At 43.8% G+C, this 23,184-nt stretch overlaps 1 protein-coding gene across 1 annotated transcript in view; it reads right to left on the reverse strand.

The window, feature by feature from the left end:
- Positions 1-23,184, reverse strand: part of fer1l6 (fer-1 like family member 6) — a 656,531-nt gene that overhangs the window by 281,918 nt on the left and 351,429 nt on the right. The window contains exons 22-23 of the mRNA XM_034186126.1: positions 15,895-16,019; positions 10,531-10,665 (exon numbers count right to left, since the gene is read on the reverse strand). Of these exons, the coding sequence (XP_034042017.1) occupies positions 10,531-10,665; positions 15,895-16,019 (260 nt within the window). The remainder of the gene's footprint in view (positions 1-10,530; positions 10,666-15,894; positions 16,020-23,184) is intronic.

A 23,184-nucleotide genomic window follows, 5' to 3' on the forward strand; every position in this document is an offset into this window, starting at 1 on the left:
TTTATTGACAGACCTCGTATGCATCTTATTTTTATACAAATACTGACATGATGCCCTGTGTCTCAGTTTTAATGATACTGCTATTACTAACAAGATTCCCTTAAACCATGAGGCGTCATAACATCCGATCGGTTAGCGGCTCGGTGCGGTGTTATAACAGATCAATCAGTCGCTCCGTGAGGCGTCATAACATCAAGCCTGGTTCACATGGCAAAATAATTAGGCCGATATCGGACCCAATCTTCCCCTTCTGACAATCTTAAGGACGCCCCGACAATTGTGATGATGTTAAATATAATCTTATCAGCTATTCCTGGCGTGTGTGGTGTGTTAAGGACGTGAGGAGCTAAATGTGACATGCGGCCAATCAGAAAGCGAGGTGTTTGACCTGGGAATGTTCGTGTATGAAATCTGTTTGTGTGTGCTGTTTTTACCATGTGGCTGACACCACACACTGTACAACTAAACCTGTCAGATCTATGATTTATGTGTGGTCTTTCAGGTTTTGGAAACCTACAGATAATTTTAAAATTCTGTGGTCGACAACACTGTGATATAACCAGTCACCAGTAGATGGCAGTGTTCTATGCATTTTGACGCCGGTTATATCACACAGCCTGAATCACAATTTAACAGACTTTTCAGCTTTTGGAGAAGCAACCTGGGCTTCTTCTGGGATTTTTACATAAAACAAACACAATAACAACGTCTATAAACCCAGAGAATATATTCACGAGAGTTTTAGGCACAATATACAAAGAGTTTAATGCTGTTGTCCTTGTGAAGCCTGATCAGAGCGTCTCAAATGCATTTCTTCTGTCATGAATACCCATAATGCACTGGGCACAGCATGTCCACACTAAAACCTTCAAAATTAGTCCATTACTTTAAAACTAAAACATATATCTGATATTTTCACTTTATAAAAATTCAGACATGACGTTAACTTACATAACTTGTCTGAAATTAGTTTGGTTAAAATTTGAACCATAAGTTAAAACTGTATGCCTCTGGATGACTTGGGTGCTATTGCCAGCGTATTAGTATGGGGTCAAAAGAAATGAGCTTTTTTCTTTTCTATGATCAGTTCTCCTTTGTCTGCAGAGGACAGAGCAGTTTCTTCTAGAACCAGTTCTTCTCTGTTTGTAGAGAATAGAACTGTGCATCTACTACAAAAAGCTACATCTGCAAAAATGTTAGCGGTCTAAAAACTTATTGGAAGATGGTCTGATGATGGTTTTCAAAGTTATCTGAAAAGCTAATCTGATATAATAAAAACATTATCTTCGATTATTAGCGGTTAGTGGATTAGTGGAACTGTACCCACCACTGGTGACTGGCATTGTCCATAATGTCCAACAGTTTGTCCAATGTTCTCTGCCACCATCAACAGAGAGTCCAGCTTCATGCCAACCACAGAGCAAGCCCACCTGATCAGTTTGTCCAGCCTGGATGTGTCCTTCTTATATGTGCTGCCTCCCCAGCACACCACGGCGCTGAGGGAGCAGCAACGTGGATGCTTAAAGGATGCTGGCTACTACAGACTGGTAGAACATCCACAGGAATTTCCAGCAGATGTTAAATGACCGTAACCTCAGAAAGTACAACCTGCTCTGTCCCTTCCTGTACAGATGGTTGCTGTGGGTTGTTCAGTCCAGTTTGCTGTCCAGCCATAGCGTTAGGTACTTGTAGGAATCCACAGCCTCCACCTCAGCTCCTTGATCAAAACTGGCCGTGGACTTGGTCTTGACTTCCCAAAGTCAATGATCAGCTCCTTTGTCTTTGTGCTGTTGAGGTGTAGATGGTTTGTGTGGCACCGGGCAGCAAAGTCCTTCACTAGGTTCTTGCACTCCTCCTCTCTGTCATCCTTGATGCGTCAACAATGGCTGTGTAATCTGCGAACATTTGGATGTGACACAGCTCACAATTGTGCCAGAAGTGTATAAGGTGAACAGAAGAGGGGCCAGTACCATGCCCTTCAGTCCTCCAGTGCCGCTGATCACAGTGTCAGATGTGGTGTCCCTCAGCCAGACATACTACGGCCTGTCAGTGAGGTTGCTGGAGATCCAAGTGACCAGACAGGGGTCCACTTGCATCCTGTTCAGTTTGTCCTGGAGCACAAGCAGCTGGATGGTCTTGAAGGCACTCAAGAAGTCCAGGAAGAGAATCCTCACTGTGCCGTTTCTCCTGTCCAGGTGCAAGTGGACTCGGTGTAGCAGGTAGAGGATGGCATCCTCCACACCAGTGCCCGATATGTAAACTGCAGACAGTCCTGGGGGTGTTGCACCTGTGGTTTGAAGAAGTCAAGGAAGAGCTGCTCCAACATCTTCATCGGGTGTGAAGTGAGTGCCACTGGTCAGAAGTCATGCAACTCACTGGGCCGGTTCTTCTTAGGAAGTGGAACAATGCATGAAGTCTTCCAGAGGGTGGGAACTCTCCCTAGCTGCTGTCTAAGGTTGAAGATACATTGTAGCGGTTCTCCCATGTCGCGCAGGTCTTCAGTAGTCAGGGACACACCTTGTCTGGGCCTGCCACTTTCCTGGGATGAAGCTTCCTCAGCTGTCTTCTTACCTGGTCCACAGTGATGTATGGAGGAGGTAGAAAGGAGAGATGTCTACAGTGAGGGAGGGAGTGGGGGGCATGAACTGGTTGAACCAGTTGAAGAAGTTGTTAAGTTTGTTTGGCCTCTCCATTGTCCCCCTGTGTCTCTGGTCTTTGTTTTATGGCCTGTGATGGTTTTCACACCTTCTCCAACCTCTCTCATGTAATTTTCAGCTTGTGCTCCATCTTTCAACTGTAGCTGTCCTTTGCTTCCCTCATGCAGAGTATCACCTCCCACTGTTCTGCCTTCATTGCCTCCATGTCTCTGCTCCCCAAAGAAGCTTTCTTCCTGTTGAGGAAAGCTTTGACTTCTCGCATTACCCATGGTTTGTTGTTAGGGCAGACCACATCGGCACAGAAGTTAACATGTCAGACAATGTGTCAGCACCTCTATGTCCTCACCGTGCATGTTGATCAGTTCATCCCAGACCGTGGTGTCGTAGCAGTCTCTCAGTGCACTTTCCACTTCAGGGGACCACCAACTGGCCGAGCAAGTGGTTACCGGCTGTTTTTGTACCAGGGAGTATACTGTGGCTGTAGGTGGACCAAATTGTGGTCACACTTCCCTGGGGGGGGGACTCTGTATGCATCCCCAAGTTCAGGTACAATGTGCCAGAAAGGGCATCGAAGATGCAAGCCTAGATTTATCAATATGGGAGGCATATGTTTACATTGTCAAAGCAAGTGTTAAGAGTAAACTGTAAACATACAGTCAGTTGTCCTTTTGTTCCTTGTTGGACAGTCCACAACCTGGTGAAATGCTGCTAAAGTAGAGTTCAAAGTTACATGGTTAAAATCCACAGAAATAATCATCAGTACCTCAGGGTGGTTTGTCTGCAGCCTTGCTGTAACAGTGTGAATTTTCTCATATGCAGTGGCTGCATCCAGTCTCAGGGGGATGTAAACAAAGATGGTGAGCATGTAACTGCGCTCCCTTGGTAGACAGTATGGGCATAGGCTAACAGCTAGCAGCTCGAAGTCTTTGCAGCACAAGACCGTCTTTACAGAGATTTCTGGGTTATATCAGTTGCTAACATACATGATAAGACCCCCACCTTTGCTTTTTCCGCATGCTTTAGTGTGTCTGTCAACTCTGACAGCAGTGAATCCCAGAAGTTCCACGTAAGTATCTGGTATGAGGTGGGCTAGCCACGTGTCCATAAAGATTTACAAGCTGTTCTCACGGTAAATCCTCTGTTTTTTTTTTTTTCAGTGTGGACAGCTCATCCATCTTGTTTGGCAGCAAGTTTACATTTCCCATAATCATGGAGGAATCGATGGTTTGTAGCACCTCCGGTTGTCTGCTAGCCTAGCCTTTAGTTTAGCCCCAGCCTTGCAGCCTCTGTGTGCCTCCTTAGCACTACTGGGATGGGGTGTCCCTTTGATCTCAGAGCCTGTAGTTCCTCTAATGAATAAGTGAAAAAGCTAGCTCCTGGTAGCGCTGAAAAGTTTAAAATATCCATGGTATATGTATATAACACACAATGTCTTTGTGAGAAGAGCAGAAGGGTAAAAAATGAAAGGAAAAAGGAGCTAAAAAAGAGGTAAAACCAGAAAGCTACTGGAGAGGCAGCTGACTCCAGCAGCGCCTAAACAAAAAAAAAAAAAAAAAAAAAAAAGAAAAGAAAAAAGGAAAAAGGAACACCACTTAGATATGATTGGTTTATGTGAAACCTGGCTTAAACCTATTGCTGTTCTCCCCTTAAATGAGGCCTGCCCACTGGTGTATACATTTAGTCATGTCCCTCGTAATACAAAGCAAGGCAAAGTGGGGGGTTGCTCTAATTTTAAATTCAGGTTTAGTTTACTAGCTGTTGGGGGTCTAAAATAGACCAATATTTGCCAGGGGTTGTATAATTTGTTTGAATAACTGATTCTCTGCTCTGCCCAGGATACTACGCATAGCCAAGGCCAGAAGAATAAAAACAACTGTGCTACTTTGTCACTGTATATAGTCCCCCTGGCCTATACTCTGAATTCTTAGATTCATTTGGTGAGTTTTTCTCTAATTTGTCAATCTGTGCAGATAACATTTTGATTGTGATTAATATAAATAAGCCTTCTGATCCCCTCTGCAAAATATTTTTGGACATTATTGATGTACTAGGATTCCAGCAATGCATTCAGGGTTCGACATACATTAGTGGAAATACCCTTGTTCACAGGATCGCTGTCACAACTATCAACATCCTGCCTCTTGCGTCAGTAGTCTTTGATCACTCGCTTATTAAGTTTACAGTCTCATTGCCGTGATTACTGGAACAAGAACCTTATTTATCATTGTCTTCCGCTATGATTGAGCTTGGAGCTAGACTGTCTGCGTCACTTTTAGAAAATGACAGCTCAGTTGACAGTTTTGTGGAGAGGTTAAACTCAGCGCTTACAACTACACTTGACATGATCGCTCCACCTATATTAAACCATACCCCCAAAAAACTCTGTCATCTTGGTTTTATGATAACTCATGTGGCCTCAAGCATAAGGCTAGAGGTTCTAGAACAATAATGGCATAGTTCAAAAGTAGAAGTATTCCAACTCATGCGGCATGATGCTATTCTATATTATAAGCATGCACTACTGGCTACAAAGCGGGACTATTACTCTGATTTGATCAACACATTCAAAGTTCTTATTCAACACAGTGGCAACACTTATTCATGGACAACCACCTTGTTGGAATATGCCTTATTTTGTTATCACTTAAATGTCTGAAGGAATTGTTTTCTTTAAATTGAAGTATAAGTAACCTTGTTTTCCATACGCAGTGTTCAGATACATAAGATATCTGAGATCCTTGTCTCGCTTAGTCAGAGCAACAAGAAATCTCTCATGGCATGATTAATGCAAAGTTCTGTTTTTCAATACGCAGTGTTCAGATACATGAGGATATCTGAGTTTTGTTTTGTTTCGTCAGAACAAGTAGAAAAATAAGCTGTTGCCACACATTCGCATGTGGTATTTGTCATCATATTTTGCTGAATGTTGACACTTAACTAAAGATTGAAACTGTCCTTGTTCCCGGGAGAGACTGTGCTGATCGTTTCTGCTTTGTAACCATGGTCACAGCATCCTTGTTTGCTTGAATGAATAAAAAGCGAGGTAGAGTGTCACTCAGCAGAGAGAGGGAAGGAAAGAAGGAATGAATCTGTTGCTCGAGTGGTATACTTTCTCTCCTCACGAGCCAACACTCGCGAGCAAAAGATAAACAGTGACTGGTGTGTTTCTTTGATATCAGGTTGTCTGTGATTTCTATTACAGGGTGAACCTGACAACCTGTAAGTCACTCTCCTTTTACAGCCCAAGATTTTTTAGATTACTTTGAGGAGAAAACAGATGACATTAGGTTAAATATATCCCAGCAGGCCTTTATTCAGCCACTACACCCTGTTATGAAGGTGGGTGCCATCGCTGATATGTTACCCAGATTTGCTGAATTTGATAGTATCTCACTGGGCGTGCTGATGAAACTTGTAATGTCTGCTAAAAGCATAACCCTCCTTATTTGACTCGATACCATCAAAACTGTTTAAGGACCTGTGGTCCACTCTCGGGCCTACTGTGTTGAAAATTATTAATATGTCATTAACCGGGATCTGTTCCTAAATGTTTCAAATCTGCAGTGTAATCACTTCCAAAAACCATTCCTTAAGAAATCTAATCTTGACCTTAGTGTATTGAAAAATTATATATTATCATTTTGTTGTAAAATTCTGGAAAAAGTGGTTTCACAGCAGCTGGTGGACCACCTTGCTGAGAAAAATCTCTGAGCCACTGTAGTCTGCATTCAGAACATATCATTCTACAGACACAGCTCTCACTAAAGAAAATGATCTCCTTGCAATGGATTCAGACACCACTACGGTTCTGGTGCTGTTAGATCTGCGTTTGATACGGTGGACCACCGTATTTTACTCGATAGGCTGGAGAATCATTTTGGATTACTGGGAATGTCCTTGCATGGTTGACATCATACCTAACTAGTCGTTCTCATTGTGTCTTGTACAACAACGATAACATTGCAGTGGACTCACTGGTAATGAGAGCTTGTCCATCTCCACAGAGAGTGGCCAATATTCTCACTCTGGTCTATGGTATTCGCAGGAATGCTTCACTGACTTATGCTCTGCACCTTCAGCTGATGGGTCAACTGACTGCGGTGTCAGCAGTGGTACCTCTGGGACTCCTATTTTTGCACCAATGAGGCATTCCGCCCCTGCCTTAGAGGGGACACGTGCTTGTTCAGTCGTACAACACATCAACAGTCTGCTATACAAACCATTAACGTGGCACCAGGTCTGTTCATTCCCTGAGAGAAGCCCAGAAGCTCCTCCAGCGGGCTTTTCCTCACTTGCGGAGTCTCAGAGCTGTGCATCTGTCGGGCATGCAGAACTGTGCTGCAGATTTGTCCTCACAACAGAAACCGCCACTGGGCGAGTGGCGACTGAACTGAAATGTGGTTCCGATGATCTGGGAAAGGTATGGCAAGGCAGAAGTTGATCTGTTTGCCGTGAATGCCACAACACACTGCCGCCTGTGCTTTGGCTCACCCTTGGCCAGGCCGTCTCCTGTATGTGTTTCCTCCTCTTCCGCTGATCATGCTGACACTACACGTGATATGCATGAGTAATCACAGAGTGTTGCTGGTAGCCCCGCACCGGGCAGGACATGGTTTCAATGATTCAAATGCTCCTCAGCGGGGGGCCGTGGCCTCTACTCAGAGGAGGGACCTTTTGTTGCATTTGGCATCCTCACCCAGAACATCTTCAGTTGTATATATGGCCCCTGAAGGAATTTGGCGTGGTACGGCCTAACCACATTGCAGGATTCGGAAAACACATGCAACATGCAGTTCAATCTAAAAAATATGCCGGCAGTGTGTGACTAACACAAACACCAATGAGTTAAACATTCATAATGTTTTATTCTTTACATTACATTCATTACAGTCAGTGGTGGGCACAGATAACCAAAAAATTAACTTCGATAACAGATAATCAGATAACTGAAAAGTTATCTTTGATAAAGAAAAAACAATAAACCACCCAAAAACGTATCGGAAGTTACAGATAACCGATAACAGATAAATTCCAATATTGTCTCTGGTACATTTACAACTACTAATAAAACAAATTTAAGTTTTAATGCCACAATAGCTTCAACAATGAGACCACACTTTCATCTTTGAACATTCTGCCCCTGCTGGAAGTGCTTGTTTACTACAGAGCTCCCAGCACAGAGGCACTCTGAGAGCAGCCATAAAGCCAACTCTCTATCAATTACAACCCTAACCCTAACCCTTGAAAAATAAAGTCATGCTGACTTATGGTTTTGATTTATAAATAACATTAATACCGATAGAATAACTCCATTAATGTCAATTCTGTCATTTGTACAAAGGTAAAATATAGCATATATCTTTTAATGTTGAATAATGCACTAATTCTTAGGTCTTGTCACAAACACAGACAGATCACAAAGGATTCTGGGTAAAAGTGCCTCTGCTAATCACTGATTGGTTCAGTCATTCATTATGTAAACCAACACGTGTGACGTCTGTTGTGTGTTGGTGTTTACAGATAAATGTGCTTTTGTAAAATATTTTATTTTTTTATTTGTAAAAACAGGCATTTTTACAGAGCCCTGGAAGTGTCATTGCAAAATGTTTTGCATGTGGAGAGAATGTGCGCATGTTTTATGATGTTGTAAAACATGCTTTACACTGTGCGAGATGATTTTTCATGCAGGAATTTTTTGGACCGAGTTTCAGGTTAATCACACATCCTGCATTGTGCAGTGTACATGGAGTAACAACCTGCGTTTAACATCTCAGGACCACCTCCTGATCGCCGATCATATGGTCCAATGAAAATCAAACATGTTTGATATTATTCTGGTCGGCCGTCGTGAGGGTATCCTGCTGCTGAAAAGCTACAAGCATCTAACCGCTCGCACTGTGCCTGTGCAAACACCGCAGAGCTGTCTTGTAATGTTATTTTATTTTATTTTTTGCTGTTGTTTTGTTTTGTTTTTAAACTTCATTTGTAAAAAAAAAAAAAAGCCATTTGCAAAGCCAAAAAGTTGATTTGCTGCCCAGACGCTTAGTACTTAGGGCAAATACTGCCATGAACACTACTGGCCAGTAGATGGCAGTAGAGGCCTTGAAAACAAAATTCCAGATAATCCCTGTCTGCTACATTTAAAATGCGTGGAATTTAACAAACGCAAATACAATAACAATGTCTATAAACCCAGAGAATATATTCACAAGAGTTTTAGGCACTAGCGTTTAATGCTGTTGTCTGTGGAGCCCGAAAAGAGTGTCTGAAATGCAACTGTCCTGTCGTGAACGTACTGAGATTACATCATCCTACCCATAATGCACTGCTGGGCACAGCATATGCTCACAAAACCTTAAAAATTAGCACATTACTTTAAAACTAAAACATATATCTGATATTTTCACTTTATAAAACTTCAAACATGACATTAAATTTAAATAACTTGTCCAAAATGAGTTTGGTTAAAATTTGAACTATAAGTTAAAAATGTATGCCTCTGGATGACTTAGGTGATATTGCTAGCATATCGGTATGGTGTTAAAGGAAATTATTATTATTTTTTTGGGGGTTATTTCTCCTTTGTTTACAGAGGATAGAGACACTTTTCGTAGAAGCAGCTCTCTTCTGTTAGTAGAGGGTATAACTGTCCATCTGTTACAAAACTTTTAACAGGTAGGTGCTGAACTGATTTTAAATTTTAAAAATGATCATTGCTGTTCAGCTTTGTTTATCAGTCTAAAAGTTATCGGACAAAAATTAATCGGAAGATAATTGGTCCAATAATGGTTTTTAAAGTTATCTAAAAAGATAATCCGATAATGAAAATATTATCTTCGATAATTGTTATCTGATTATCGGAAGTGTGCCCACCACTGATTACAGTTGACATAAACTTTTAAATTTGGTTAACTGTGTTAATCAAGTGCATATTAACAAATTAACACCACAAACCTTGTCACTAGTAACGGTCCTTTTGCTTTGACAGTAAATCCTTTAATACTGTGGGAACTTAGCTGTACCTTCTCAAAAGGACTTTTTTTTTTTTTTTTTTTTACACACTTCTTCTGCTTATAGAACTGTGGTTTCTTTCTAAAGATTATCAGGCGCATACTGCCACCTTGTGGTCAGGAGAAGTAACTGTCCATCAGTCTGAAACACAGCTTAGGTGTCCCTTAACTGAGAGCCCATTTTAACCCTTTATCTAAATCTGAATGTCATTAACTACTGCATCAATGAAATAAAGATACAACAAATATATTTTTCATTTAAATACTGTCTGTGGCCCCATTAACATAAACTGTTACAGGTATGACAGATAACTGTCTCGCATTTTGCGATCGTAGACCTAATCCGAATTGTTTTTGTTAATTTGTTAATTTAGGAGAATATCAGAGTTTTTTTCCGGCCCAGTCTCACATTTTTTTTCATCCTCCCATCACAAAATGATTCAAATTTTCATAACTTTTTTTTAAACTCACTACTACTAACCCTACTCCTATCCCCAACGGGGCAGCGGCCACCCCCCCACCCGCTGCACTTTTAATTACATGCAGCCATCACAGAATGAATTAGAATGAATTCATGCTGCCATGATGAAAATTTTGCACTTTTCGTGACAATATTATGAACCAATAGATTAATATATATTTTGTGCTGCTGAATCATGACAAATCTGTAGGACTGGGTTGTTTTTTCACATAAATTTACAAGTATAAACTCTTGAGTTTCTTTCTAAAAATATTACCCTTCCCACTTTTTATAACCTATAAAGGCACTAATGGGCCATCGTCCATACAGCTGAGCTCATATTAATGTATAATTGTTTTTCAACTTTATGAGATTCTCTTAGTGATTTGTTTGTGAGTCGTACCACTGCGTCATCGTCATACACCTCAATGATGATGGATGGCGGCTCCTGCTGGATGTGTTGCAGGTCTCCACCAAGCATTAGGGGGCCCATCACCAAACACTGATTCCACGTAGGACTGAGAGTCTGACTGATTACCTAAAAGCAACGTGTGGACAAAATGCTGAGGTCAGCGCTGCCATCCTCCACACACACAACACAGACGCCGAGTTAGTCTAATGTAATGTACATGCTGAGGAATCAAATTACCAAAAATAATTCAACCATCAACAGTTATTTCAATTAAATAAAATAAACTGGGCTGAACATCTGTTTATTAATAGCCTATGTGTGTATGGCTTTGATCACAGGGAAACTGGGGACAGCTGACATTTGACGTTTGGTATGCTTATGTATTTTGGGTCAAAGATGAATGCCATAAAAATGGAAAGTTGATAAGACTAATATTTTTAGAGAAACTACGGATATTTGCTAACAGCAGTGAACAATGGACGTTGATAATTAAATTCTGGACTCACACACCATTCCAACAGGTAAACAGTTAATCATCTATGTATTAAAAGAGTATTAGCATCTGTGTACATGTATGGGTGATTTTATTTAGTAAGTTCAGTGTAAATACGTAATATAATTGTAAATACGTACATTAAAAATACATGGATGACACAAGAAATTGAAAATACTTATTTCCATTATGGTTCATTTAAAATCAAATGACAAAATAGAAGTTACTCACTCACTCAACTTCAACCGCTTATCCAGGATCAGGTCATGTGGCAGTAGCTCCAGCAGGGGACCCCAGACTTCCCTTTCCTGGGCCACAATGACCACCTCTGACTGGGGGAGCCTGAGGCTTTCCCAGGCCAGTGTGGGGATATAATCTCTCCACCTAGTCCTATTCCCGAGGTCTCCTCCCAGATGGATGTGCCTGGAACACCTCCGTAGGGCGGTGCTCAGGGGGCATCCTTATTAGATTCTCAAACCACCTCAGATGGCTCCTTTCAACGTGAAGGAGCAGCGGCTCTACTCCGAGCTCCCCACTCTATCTATAAGGGAGACACCAGCCACCCTCCTGAGGAAGTCCATTTCAGCCACTTGTACCCGCAATCTAGTTCTTTTGGTCATGACCCAACCCTCGTGACCATAGTTGAGAGTAGGAATGAAGATTGACCAATAGACTAAAAGCTTTGCCTTTTGGCTCAGCTCCCTTTTCGTCACAACAATACAGTAGAGTGAATGCAATACCGCCCCTGCTGCACCAAATCTCCGGCCAGTCTCTCACGCCATTGTCCCTTCACTTGTAAACAGGACCCCGAGGTAGTTGAACTCCTTCACTTGGGGCAAGACTGCATTCCCTACCAGTAGGCAATCTATTGTTTTCCTGCTCAGAACCAGGGCCTAGGATTTAGAGGTGCTATTCCTCATCCCAGCCACTTCACACTCAGCTGCAAACCAATCCAGTGAGTTTTGGAGGTCACAGGCCAATGAAGCCAACAGGACCACATCTGCAAAAAGCAGTGAGGAGACCCTGAGCCCACCAAACTGGAACCCCTCCTCCCCCAACTACGCCTCAATATCCATGTCCATTAACATTACAAACAGGATTTGTGACAAGGCGCTGCCCTGGTGGAGGCCAACCCCCACCAGAAACGAGTCCGGCTTACTTTTGTGGGGAGGTGATGGTCTAGTCGTTAAGGTGTTGGGCTTGACACCAGAAGATCCTCAGTTCAAATCCCCGCCTGACTGGAAAATCACTAAGGGCCCTTGGGCAAGGTCTTTAATCCCCTATTGCTCCCAGTGTGTAGTGAGCGCCTTGTATGGCAGCACCCTGAGATAGGGGTGAATGTGAGGCATAATTGTAAAGCGCTTTGCGCATCTATTGCAGATGGAAAAGCGCTATATAAACGCAATCCATTTACTTTTGAGCACCCGAACACAGATCTCACTTTGTGAGAAGAGAGACTGGATGGCCCTGAGAAGGGACCCCTCCCTCCATACTCCCGCAGCACCTCCTACAGTATCTCTTGGGTCTTCTCCAAGTCCACAAAACACATGCAGACTGTATGGGCATACTCCCAGGCACCCTCCAGGATGCTTGTAAGAGTGAAAAGCTGGTTGGTTGTTCCACAACCAGGATGGAACCTGCATTGTTCCTCTTCAATCAGAGGTACGACTATGGGCCAAACCCTCCTTTCCAGCACCCTGGAGTAGACTTTACCAGGGAGCCTGAGTAGTGTGATGCCCCTGTAATTGGCACACACTCTCTGGTCCCCTTTTTTTAAATATGGGGAGCACCACCCCAGTTTGCCAATCCTTAGGCACTGTCCCAGGCCTCAACGCAATGTTGAAGAGATGTTTCATCCAAGACAGTCCCTTCATATCCAGAGCCTTCAGCATTTCTGGATGGCTCTCATGAATCTCCGGGGCCTTGGCACTGTGACGTTGCTTGACTACCTCAGTGACTTCCACCAAGGAAATTGGTGATAATCCTCCAACAGCTTCCAGCTCTGCCCCTACTACAGAGCATACTCCAGTCTGATGCAGGCATTTGTAAAAGTGTTCCTTCGAGCGCCAGATTACATCCTCAGTTGTGGTCAACAGAGTCCCATCTTTACTGTAGACAGCTTGGATGGTTCCCCTTTTTCCCCTCCTGAGGTGCCTCACAGTCCACCAGAAAGTCCTTCTCCATGGTTACTCTGAACTTCTCCCACATTCCCAGCTTTGCCTCCACCGCAGCAGAGGCTGCCATCCTTCAAAACCGTTGGTACCATGCAACTGCCTCCGAAGTCCCCCGAGATAACATATCTTAGAAGGACTCCTTCTTCAGTCAGACGGCTTCCCTGACCACTGGTGTCCACCACAGAGTTCGAGGGTTGCTGCCCCTTGAGGCACCTAAGACTTTCAGGCCACAACTCCTCGCTGCAGTGTCAAGCAATGGAAGCTTTGAACATTGCCCATTCTGGTTCAATGCCCCCAACCTCCACAAGGATGCTAGAAAAGCAAGGTGTGAGTTGAAGATCTGTTGGACTGTGGGCTTGTCCAGATGTTCCCATTTCATCTGCACTATCTATTTATCCAAAGTCCTCCCCCACCTTCTGATCCAACTCACCACCAGATGGTGATCAGTTGACAGCTCTGCCCCTCTCTTCACCTGTGCCCAGAAAATGCAGCCTCAGATCAGATGATACTATCACAAAATCAAGCCTAGGGTGCTCTGGTACCATGTACACTTATGAGCATCCTTATATTCACACATGGTGTTTGTTATGGACAGTCCATGGCTGGCACAGAAGTCCAATCACAAATGACAATTCGGGGTTAGATCGGGGAGGCTGTTCCTCCCAATTATGCCTCTTCAGGTGTCTCTGTCCTTGCCCACATGTGGATTGAAGTCCCCCAGCAGAACAATGGAGCCCCATACAGGAATCCACTCAGGGACACCAAGAACGTACCCAAATACTCCAAACTGCTGTTCAGTACATACGTGCAAACAACAGTCAGAATCCCCCCAAGCCACCCAAAGGTGCAAGGAGGCAACCCTCCCATCTACCGGTATTAACTCCAACATAGCAGTGCTCAACCTGGGACTCGTGAGTATCCCCACAAACGGGTCTGATCCACAAAGGCCCTCTACTGTCACTGCCACCCATGGGATAGCACACTGCATACCAGCGGTTCCCTCTGTGGGTGGTAACCCCACAAGGTGGAGATGGAAGGTCCACATTGCTTTTTGGGCTGTGCCTGGCCTTGGCTCTGTGGCAAGCTCAGCCACCAGGACCTTGCTCATGGACCCACCACCCAGGCATGGCTCCAGACGGGGGCCCTGGGCTTCCTCTGGGATGGGTCAGATCTCCTCTGCCTCATTTTGTTATGGTGTCTTGTCCCCTTAGTCTGGCCCTTCGACTGAGACCAATTTGCCATGGGAGACCCTACCAGGAGCACAAAGGCTCCAAACAACACAGCTCTCAGGTTCATAGTGGCACAAAAATAGAAATATAGAAGTAATAATAAAATGAAATAATAATAATACTAATAATGTTAATAATACAAATAATAACAATAGTTTGTATATGATAACAAGAGCCTGAACAATTTACACTCAACAAAAATATAAACGCAACACTTTTGGTTTTGCTCCCATTTTGTATGAGATGAACTCAAAGACCTAAAACTTTTTCCACATACACAATATCACCATTTCCCTCAAATATTGTTCACAAACCAGTTGAAATCTGTGATAGTGAGCACTTCTCCTTTGCTGAGATAATCCATCCCACCTCACAGGTGTGCCATACCAAGATGCTGATTAGACACCATGATTAGTGCACAGGTGTGCCTTAGACTGCCCACAATAAAAGGCCACTCTGAAAGGTGCAGTTTTATCACACAGCACAATGCCACAGATGTCGCAAGATTTGAGGGAGCGTGCAATTGGCATGCTGACAGCAGGAATGTCAACCAGAGCTGTTGCTCGTGTATTGAATGTTCATGTCTCTACCATAAGCCGTCTCCAAAGGCGTTTCAGAGAATTTGGCAGTACATCCAACCAGCCTCACAACCGCAGACCACGTGTAACCACACCAGCCCAGGACCTCCACATCCAGCATGTTCACCTCCAAGATTGTCTGAGACCAGCCACTCGGACAGCTGCTGGAACAATCAGTTTGCATAACCAAAGAATTTCTGCACAAACTGTCAGAAACCGTCTCAGGGAAGCTCACCTGCATGCTCGTCGTCCTCATTGGTGTCTCGACCTGACTCCAGTTCGTCGTCATAAGCGACTTGAGTGGGCAAATGCTCACATTCGCTGGCGTTTGGCACGTTGGAGAGGTGTTCTCTTCACGGATGATGCAGAGGAAGATGTGTTGCACTACATGAGGCAAATGGTGGTCACACCAGATACTGACTGGTATCCCCCCCCCAATAAAACAAAACTGCACCTTTCAGAGTGGCCTTTTATTGTGGGAAGTCTAAGGCACACCTGTGCACTAATCATGGTGTCTAATCAGCATCTTGGTATGGCACACCTGTGAGGTGGGATGGATTATCTCAGCAAAGGAGAAGTGCTCACTATCACAGATTTCAACTGGTTTGTGAACAATATTTGAGGGAAATGGTGATATTGTGTATGTGGAAAAAGTTTTAGATCTTTGAGTTCATCTCATACAAAATGGGAGCAAAACCAAAAGTGTTGCGTTTATATTTTTGTTGAGTATATAAATACATAAAGTCAGTGTCCAGCTGCTCTGAACGCATATGGTTCACTGCTGCTTTGTGTGACCTGAAGAGATGCCCATTTCCCCAAAATAAATCAACACTTGAAAGAAAGCTGCTGCTGTGCTGATGTCAGAGTGCAGGTGTTCTTACTTTAGAGGTTTGGCTGTGTGACAGGAAGGTGACTCTGGTGAAAGGGTCAGACAGTCCTGAGGCATCAGCAGCGATCAGTCCACGTGCCTGATACATGTGACACCTCAGCTGGAAGTCATGTGGCCCTGAAAAAACACTCACACAGTGTAAGATGCAGGAATGCCAGCTGAGTTTAAAGGATCATAATTTTTATAATACATGAAGAGAAGCACAAATTAGATGTAAGAATTCAAAAATTCTAGCTATTGTGCCACTTTAAAAATGCACGTTACCTACTGCTGGAACATTTCAAGTGATTGGCTGATGATGTTGTTGAGCTGTGCACTTAAACCCATGGTGTGATTCTCTGTTGATTATTATCTCCATCAAAGAGGTTTTGTTTGCCCCGGCATCTGCCTGTAGATACTCTGTTCGGTTTGACTATCGCAAAAGGTTGCAAACAATTTACAGTCTCAGGGCAAAGAGTTGATTAAATACTGGTGCAAGCCAAGATCAAGAATTTTGCATTTGATCTTTGAACTCTGATCTGGGTCACTGGATCTTAAGGCTGAGTCACACAGATACAGCAAAAGGATTAGCTGCATATTTAAATATCTTCTCTGTGGGCAAATCGCCAGTCTCCCATGGAGTTGAGATGCTAATGAACAAATGACATTGCATTTACATGGAGTTCTGCACTGAGCAGAATTACAGGATTACAGACAAATATGCAGTATTTGTGCAGAGTTTGAAAGTCTGAAAGCATGACTTCATGTTTCCTCACTTGACCAGCTCCACTCCTCTCCTTGCTGAGAGAGAGAGAGAGACAGAGAGCGAGACAGAGAGGGAGAGAGACCGCTGTCTATTTCTTCAAGACACGGAGCTGCGCATACTGTGTCAGTACTTTCTCTGCTTGCTAGACGTCTACCCAAACAGAACACCATATTGAACCATCGGACAGCTGCAGGAAAATAAAAAAAAATATGCAGACAACAAAACAGCAAACAAACGAGCAATCAGTGGGAGAGTTTTCCGCCTGATCGCCACTCAAAGTTTTGAACATGCATGAAACTTTCTGACAAATTTGGCGGACATCAGCTGACAAGGAAAGCATTTTGTGAATGGGAAAAGAACTTTTGCCGCACAAAACAAAACATGAACATACAGAATCAGTTCCTCATATGTTTGGTTGATCCATCACCATGTGACTAGGGATTAGTGCTGAAAGGATTAGTTGAGTAACTCGAATAATTCGATTACAAAAATGTTAGAGGAAAATTCTGTGACTCGAAGTTTCATTTAACACTGTAGTACATATGCCAGGCCTGTGTGTGGTGCTGTAACATCCCCAGAAAAAACAGAAGACTAGAGCATGCGGCATGTAAACGCTAATCAATTTAGCACAAAAGGCTACCACTTTCCAACGCGACACACAGAGTAAAAAATAGCCTTTTAAGAGAAAGGCGGTCCATGCTGATCATCTGAAATAGACTTACTGCACATTTAAAGTGAAGCAGTGTGTTTGCCTATTTAAAAAAAAAAAAAACACACACGGTCCACTCTGCATGGGTGGACAGCTGCTGTCTCTCTCTGCCCGAGTCACAGCTCCATTCTCGGCCACACTGACAAACAATTTCTGAAAGAAGATCCTCTCGGCAAAAGTCCACTCTTTCTTCTGTGTTTTGCTCAGACTCGCATTTCACTTTTTAATTTTCACTTTTTTGGGCAACACACAATGCTTCATAAACACTGTAACTTAAATAAAATAATAAAAAAATAACTGACTGCAAGGCTTGCATGTTCAACCTCCAGCTGAAATACACTTGCTGAATCACAGCGAAAGAGGGATTAAAAAAGACACACAGGGACCCTGTCCACCAACCTTTAAAAAAAAACTTAAAAATGGTTAAAAACAAAACAGAAAGCCACATCCCATCACCATTTCAGCAAAATGTCAAAGAGTTTGGCGCAGTGACATTGTGCCATTGCTTAGTAGGGAGAGCCCTGGACTATTGATGTTTACAAATGCGAAAGTACTTTTTATCCAATTACTCAATTAATCGCCAGAATAATCTATAGAATACTTGATTACTAAACTAATCGATAGCTGCAGCCCTACTGGGGATGTAAGAATTTCCTTTAATGATCAGGATTAAATGTCAGAATCTGCTCCTTGATCCACATTCCTTTGATGCTAAGTGCAGGACCAACAACACCCAGAGACACAAACTGCAATGAAAGCATAACCAACATTAATGAATCAAAGCAAGCATTAACAAGAATTATGGCTCGGTGATCAGAATCAAATGATAGGATCAAAATGTCAGGTCAACAAACATTGAGCAATCAGCATCAATGGCCTGATTTACTAAGATCCACCATAATTAGTGCTAAATTGTGTGTTGGTTTGGAAACAGTTTTGCAGGTAAATGCACAATTGATAACTCGTGGAAATGTGATGTAGATAGCAATATGTAAATAAGGATTTTGGCTATGTTAATGGACGTAAGCACAGAATGAAATTAGATCAGCTACATAAGCACATTCATTGATTCATCTTCTATACCCACTTACTCTAATCAAGGTTCATGGCAGGCAGTCATATAGACAGTCATATTCACACCTAAGGTTAATTTAAAGTGTCCAGTTCACTTAAATTATTTATGTATGGCCCTGCAAAAGACTGGCATCCTGTCCATGGTGTACACCGCCTCAAGTCCTAGGACTGCTGAGATAGGCTCCATTACCCAAGTGACCCTTAATTTGAGTACGGAGTGAGTATGGAAAATGGATGAATGGATGGAAATTTGCAAAATGAGTAACAGTAGCAATCTATCATCACATTTTGGACATAATTCACCATTCAAGAGTGTCACCTGTGGTTACAGGGTGCTTCCTGCCTTACATGTGTTAACGAGCGAAGACACGCATATTGATGGCTTCCCGTCAGTGCCCCTGTGGAATGTGCAAATTTCCAGTTTTATACTGCTCACCTGGATACATATTGCAAAACTGTGAGATTCCAATTATTATAATCACTGTATTCGTGACCCCAAGGGACTACTTAAATTAGCTACTTAACCAGTCACAAACCTTATGAATCAGTCAGCACGTTGTGCTTTGATTGTCCAGGCACGATTTGTGTAAGTTGAGATTCTGATGTTACACTGAGCCTATATTCCAGAAATGATTGCCAGTGGTTGCTTCCTTGATCAAAAGCTTGTTTGAGAGAAAAGGGAGGGGGACCCCCATGTCCACCATCTTGTGTGTTTTAAGGTACTGCATTGTTCAAAGGACCGCCGTGTCTGCCATTTTGTGAAAAAAAAAAAACAAGCACGTTTTTAAGAATTTATTGTTGTGAGTGGAAAGGTTTGGAGAGGAGGTGTTGCCTGCTTCAAAACCCCTCTGTGTGCAAATTATGTCACGACGCACCGATGTCACAACGCTACCCACAGCTTGACGCGCCGCCGTCAACCTGTGCTACGTCACACGCTCGATGGAAACAGTCGCCATCTTAGTACGCCCGCTCTGAGCTGCTTAGCGGCCACAAGCGGTGTTGAAAATCATAGATCATGAACGATTTACTTCATCAGCGAAGTCATGCAACAACTCTGACAAGTGCAACCACCACCCTCAGTCATCAAGACAGGGTGGAAAGAGCCAACCGAACTGTGGTGACCATCCTGCGCAAATATGTGGCAGACAACCACAGAGACTGTGATGTGAAACTTCCCCAGGTCCTCATGGCCATCCAAGCGACCCCTCATGAATTGACGGGGTTCTCCCCTTTTCTCCCATGCTCCCCCTTCACCTGCTGTACCAGCCAGGGGAGGCAAACATTGTAACGGCGTACACGGCTCAACAATACATGACTGACCTGACTGAACATCTGAAAGCCACGTTCTCCTTTGCTCAAAAACACTTGAACAAAAGCGCAGAAGGACGAAAAGCCTACTATGACCAGAAGCCGTCCCACCATGAGATACAAGTGAGGGACAAGGTGTGGTACTACTCGTTTGGGCAACCCAGCCAGAAAACAACCAGGTTAACTCACAAGTTGCTACCCAGTTGGACAAGACCGTATTTGGTGACTGACAAACTCTCCGCCGTCGTATACCAAATCAAGGTCAGCAAGGGTCAAAGAGAACCAGTCTTCAAGTGGGTACACCGCAACCAAATTAAGCCTCACAAAACCCCCATGGGACTCGCCGGGGACGCCACAGTCGCCGATAGAACTTAAAACCACTCATTAGGTGGAGAGGACGCAAAGAAGGAATATCGACACCTGCTGCGTCCCAAACAATCGCGTCACACCGATCAAGACAAATTAAGAAAATAATATTAACTTCCAACAGGACAAATAAAACAACCCAGGTGATCTCACCAACACCACTGTAGTGGGGGTGTGCCACCACATGACCTCAAAGCACTCCTTAACAACAAAAAGAAAAAGAGGCGACAGCCTAACGTTCCAATCGAGAATCAATTCAGATAATATAAACTCTGTGCTATAAGCCAGAAAAGCAAAACAAAATCTCTAACCATTTCCAGAAAAATTTCTAACCATGATTGTTGTGTTTGCCAGGATGACCTGGCTTGTGACCCTGCTGCTCCTCAGCGCAACCGTCGCCAACACCTCCCCAGACGTGGTTGAATTCGGACCAGAATCGGGCATCGTCCTGAAGGACCAGCCCAGCTTATTGATAATGAACTGCTGCTTGCACACGCAGAGGGTGTTCATCAGGCTCGACCCCACAGAAGTGTACAAGGCCAACTTCGCCAGCAGTACAGTGAACCTGGTCTCCTGGGCAGGTAGCCGGTGGACCAAGTCTGTCCTGAAGCATGCTGAGGCAGACATAGTCCACATGCTACGCCAGATGGAGAAGTTCACGGTAACACAAGCAGAACTGAGTGGACTCAACAAAAGAGAGAAGACGTTCATTGGAGGTCTGCTAATGGCAGCCTCAGCTGTAGGATCCCTCTTCAGTTTTGGCTTATCAGCAGCAGTTAGATAGGGTAACACCATCACACTATCAACAGTAAAGAGACACGTTAGCGAGCTCCAAGAGAGAGAAGGTCTCGCGACCATCGGACAAACCGTACGAGACACCGTGGTAATCCTTAACACCCATACCAACGTGCTCAAAAAGACCGTGGGCGTACTTGACCAACTTACGTCAGTGTTGCAGGAAGACTATGAACACACACAGATGTTGAGTATGCTCATGGCGGACATGACCAGGGACGTCGGATCTTCAATTGACAGCCTCGCCGTCTGTAGGATTCCACCCTACATTGTTCCTTTAACCCTGGTCCACCAAAATCTAGAGTCTGCAACCCATAGCTTAGTCACGCCGCTACAAACTCACCTCGCGTACCCGTTGGGAAGCTCAATTCCAATCTATGTAGATCCAGAGGATCTGGAAATGGCGTTTCTAATTAACTTGCCTATTGTCACTACTGAAAACATCTACAGACTACAAAGTGTTGTGAACGTAGGTCTCTGGTAAGGAGACAATCACCTTAAGATCCACACACCACCCGTAGTGGCCTTCAACAACACTAATCCTGAGCTATACCTAGTGCCGAATCTCAAAATGTGCACTGTCACTAAAGATATCCATTATTTGTGTCCCAGCAAACCTTTCATTCGAGATGACACTGCCGGCATCTGCGGTCTCAAAACACTTACAGGGACAAATCGCTGTCCAGTGACCATCACCGAAAAAGCTTGGGACTCTGACGAGGGCGGTCGCATCTCCTCCACTCTCCCTTATCTCTGTTCTCTGCCTTTAACCTTCCAGTCCCTACTTCACCAGACTGTGAATTCCTCAAATTATATTGGATTCTGGATCTATTGGACCACTATTGGATTAACCATGGAATTGATCAGCTGGTCTCTGAACGCTACTGACACCATTTTTTCTACGAGAAGGTCAGGACCGGGGGATCCTACCTGCCCAGATGGAACATATCCTGCAGGCTATGTCCTCGATTCCTGGGGGTCTTGGCATGTTGCATGCTTGGCGCCTTTCTCCATTGAGGACGTCGAGGATTTATTCATTTTTGGTCTCATGGTAGCAGGGCTGGTACTTTTTGGCTTATGTGCTGCCCTGATCTACCAGAAAATTGGCAAGACGGCGGCATCAAGAACCATGGCCCCTCGCTTGTCTGTCATGATTAACGAGGTTGGCAAGGCAGTGCATTCTCAGACTGCGATGACTCTTGAACTCAGATGCAAATTGGATCACATCTTGGAGCAGATGCGTGCTTTGCAGTTGAAGCTGAAGATTTCAGAGGCTGGTGAATATTCTTCATTCATAATTGAGAATATTCTTAATTCATAATTGGGATTTGGTTGTGCAAGTGGAACTGTTAAAAAGTAATTTCACTGCTGTAACAATAACATTACAGGCTTATCAAGCCTGAAGGCCAAATTGCCCGACTGTCTCCTCCAGAGGGATTTGTTTTGGCCTGGAGAACATTGGCTGTTTCTTATCTCATCTCACAAAGACAATAAACTGCTTTTCACAGGACTGAAGCATGTTCCATTCCCTCCCCCCAAACCTCCCTTCCCCCATCAACACCCACCCTTTCCAGCGCCTGCTTATCATCATTCCTTTTCCCTTTGGCGGGGGCGGTGCAGTTTTAGCTGCAAGCCCACATCCCCCCCCCCCCCCACAAGCTGATGGCGGCGCAACTCAGGGTTGCTGCGTGGCCTTCACCCACTTGCCTCAATTCGGATAACAGACTTCTTCAAACTTAGTGCACATAAACAATGTCAAATGTGTATGTGTTGCCTTTAATTCTGATGTGTGCCATTATTATGGTAAACAAGTAATAACTGTGGACTAATTGCTGTCTGAAGTAACTGGAGTGTAAACGTAATTTCTCCATTGTGAGACCAATAAAGTATATCTAATCTAATCATGCCATACCGCCAAGTCACAGACACTCAGGTAGAGATAGTAGGACTACGCTGGTTAGTCAACACCCCTGAAAAATCAGCCCTACTAGTGTACGACCGTCATGACACATCGACTAGTATCGAACTCCCTCGAAAGACTTTGTGGGTCACAGTACCCGAAAACGCCCTGCTCCGTATTGGTGAGGTATCTCTCTACCACCTGCATCCTGACCAATACGAAGGAGCCACTGAAGTGTCCGATTTTTATAACCAAACCGCTATCGAACTAGACCAACAAACCCTGGAGAAAATCCAGTATGAGGGCTCTCAAGTCATCGACGTGGCCCCGATACATAAAGTTTTAAAAGAGATTCGAAATCAAGATCTCAGACCCTACCAAGCCC

The sequence above is a fragment of the Thalassophryne amazonica genome, chromosome 14 (assembly GCF_902500255.1).
Source record: "Thalassophryne amazonica chromosome 14, fThaAma1.1, whole genome shotgun sequence".
Lineage (NCBI taxonomy): Eukaryota > Metazoa > Chordata > Actinopteri > Batrachoidiformes > Batrachoididae > Thalassophryne > Thalassophryne amazonica.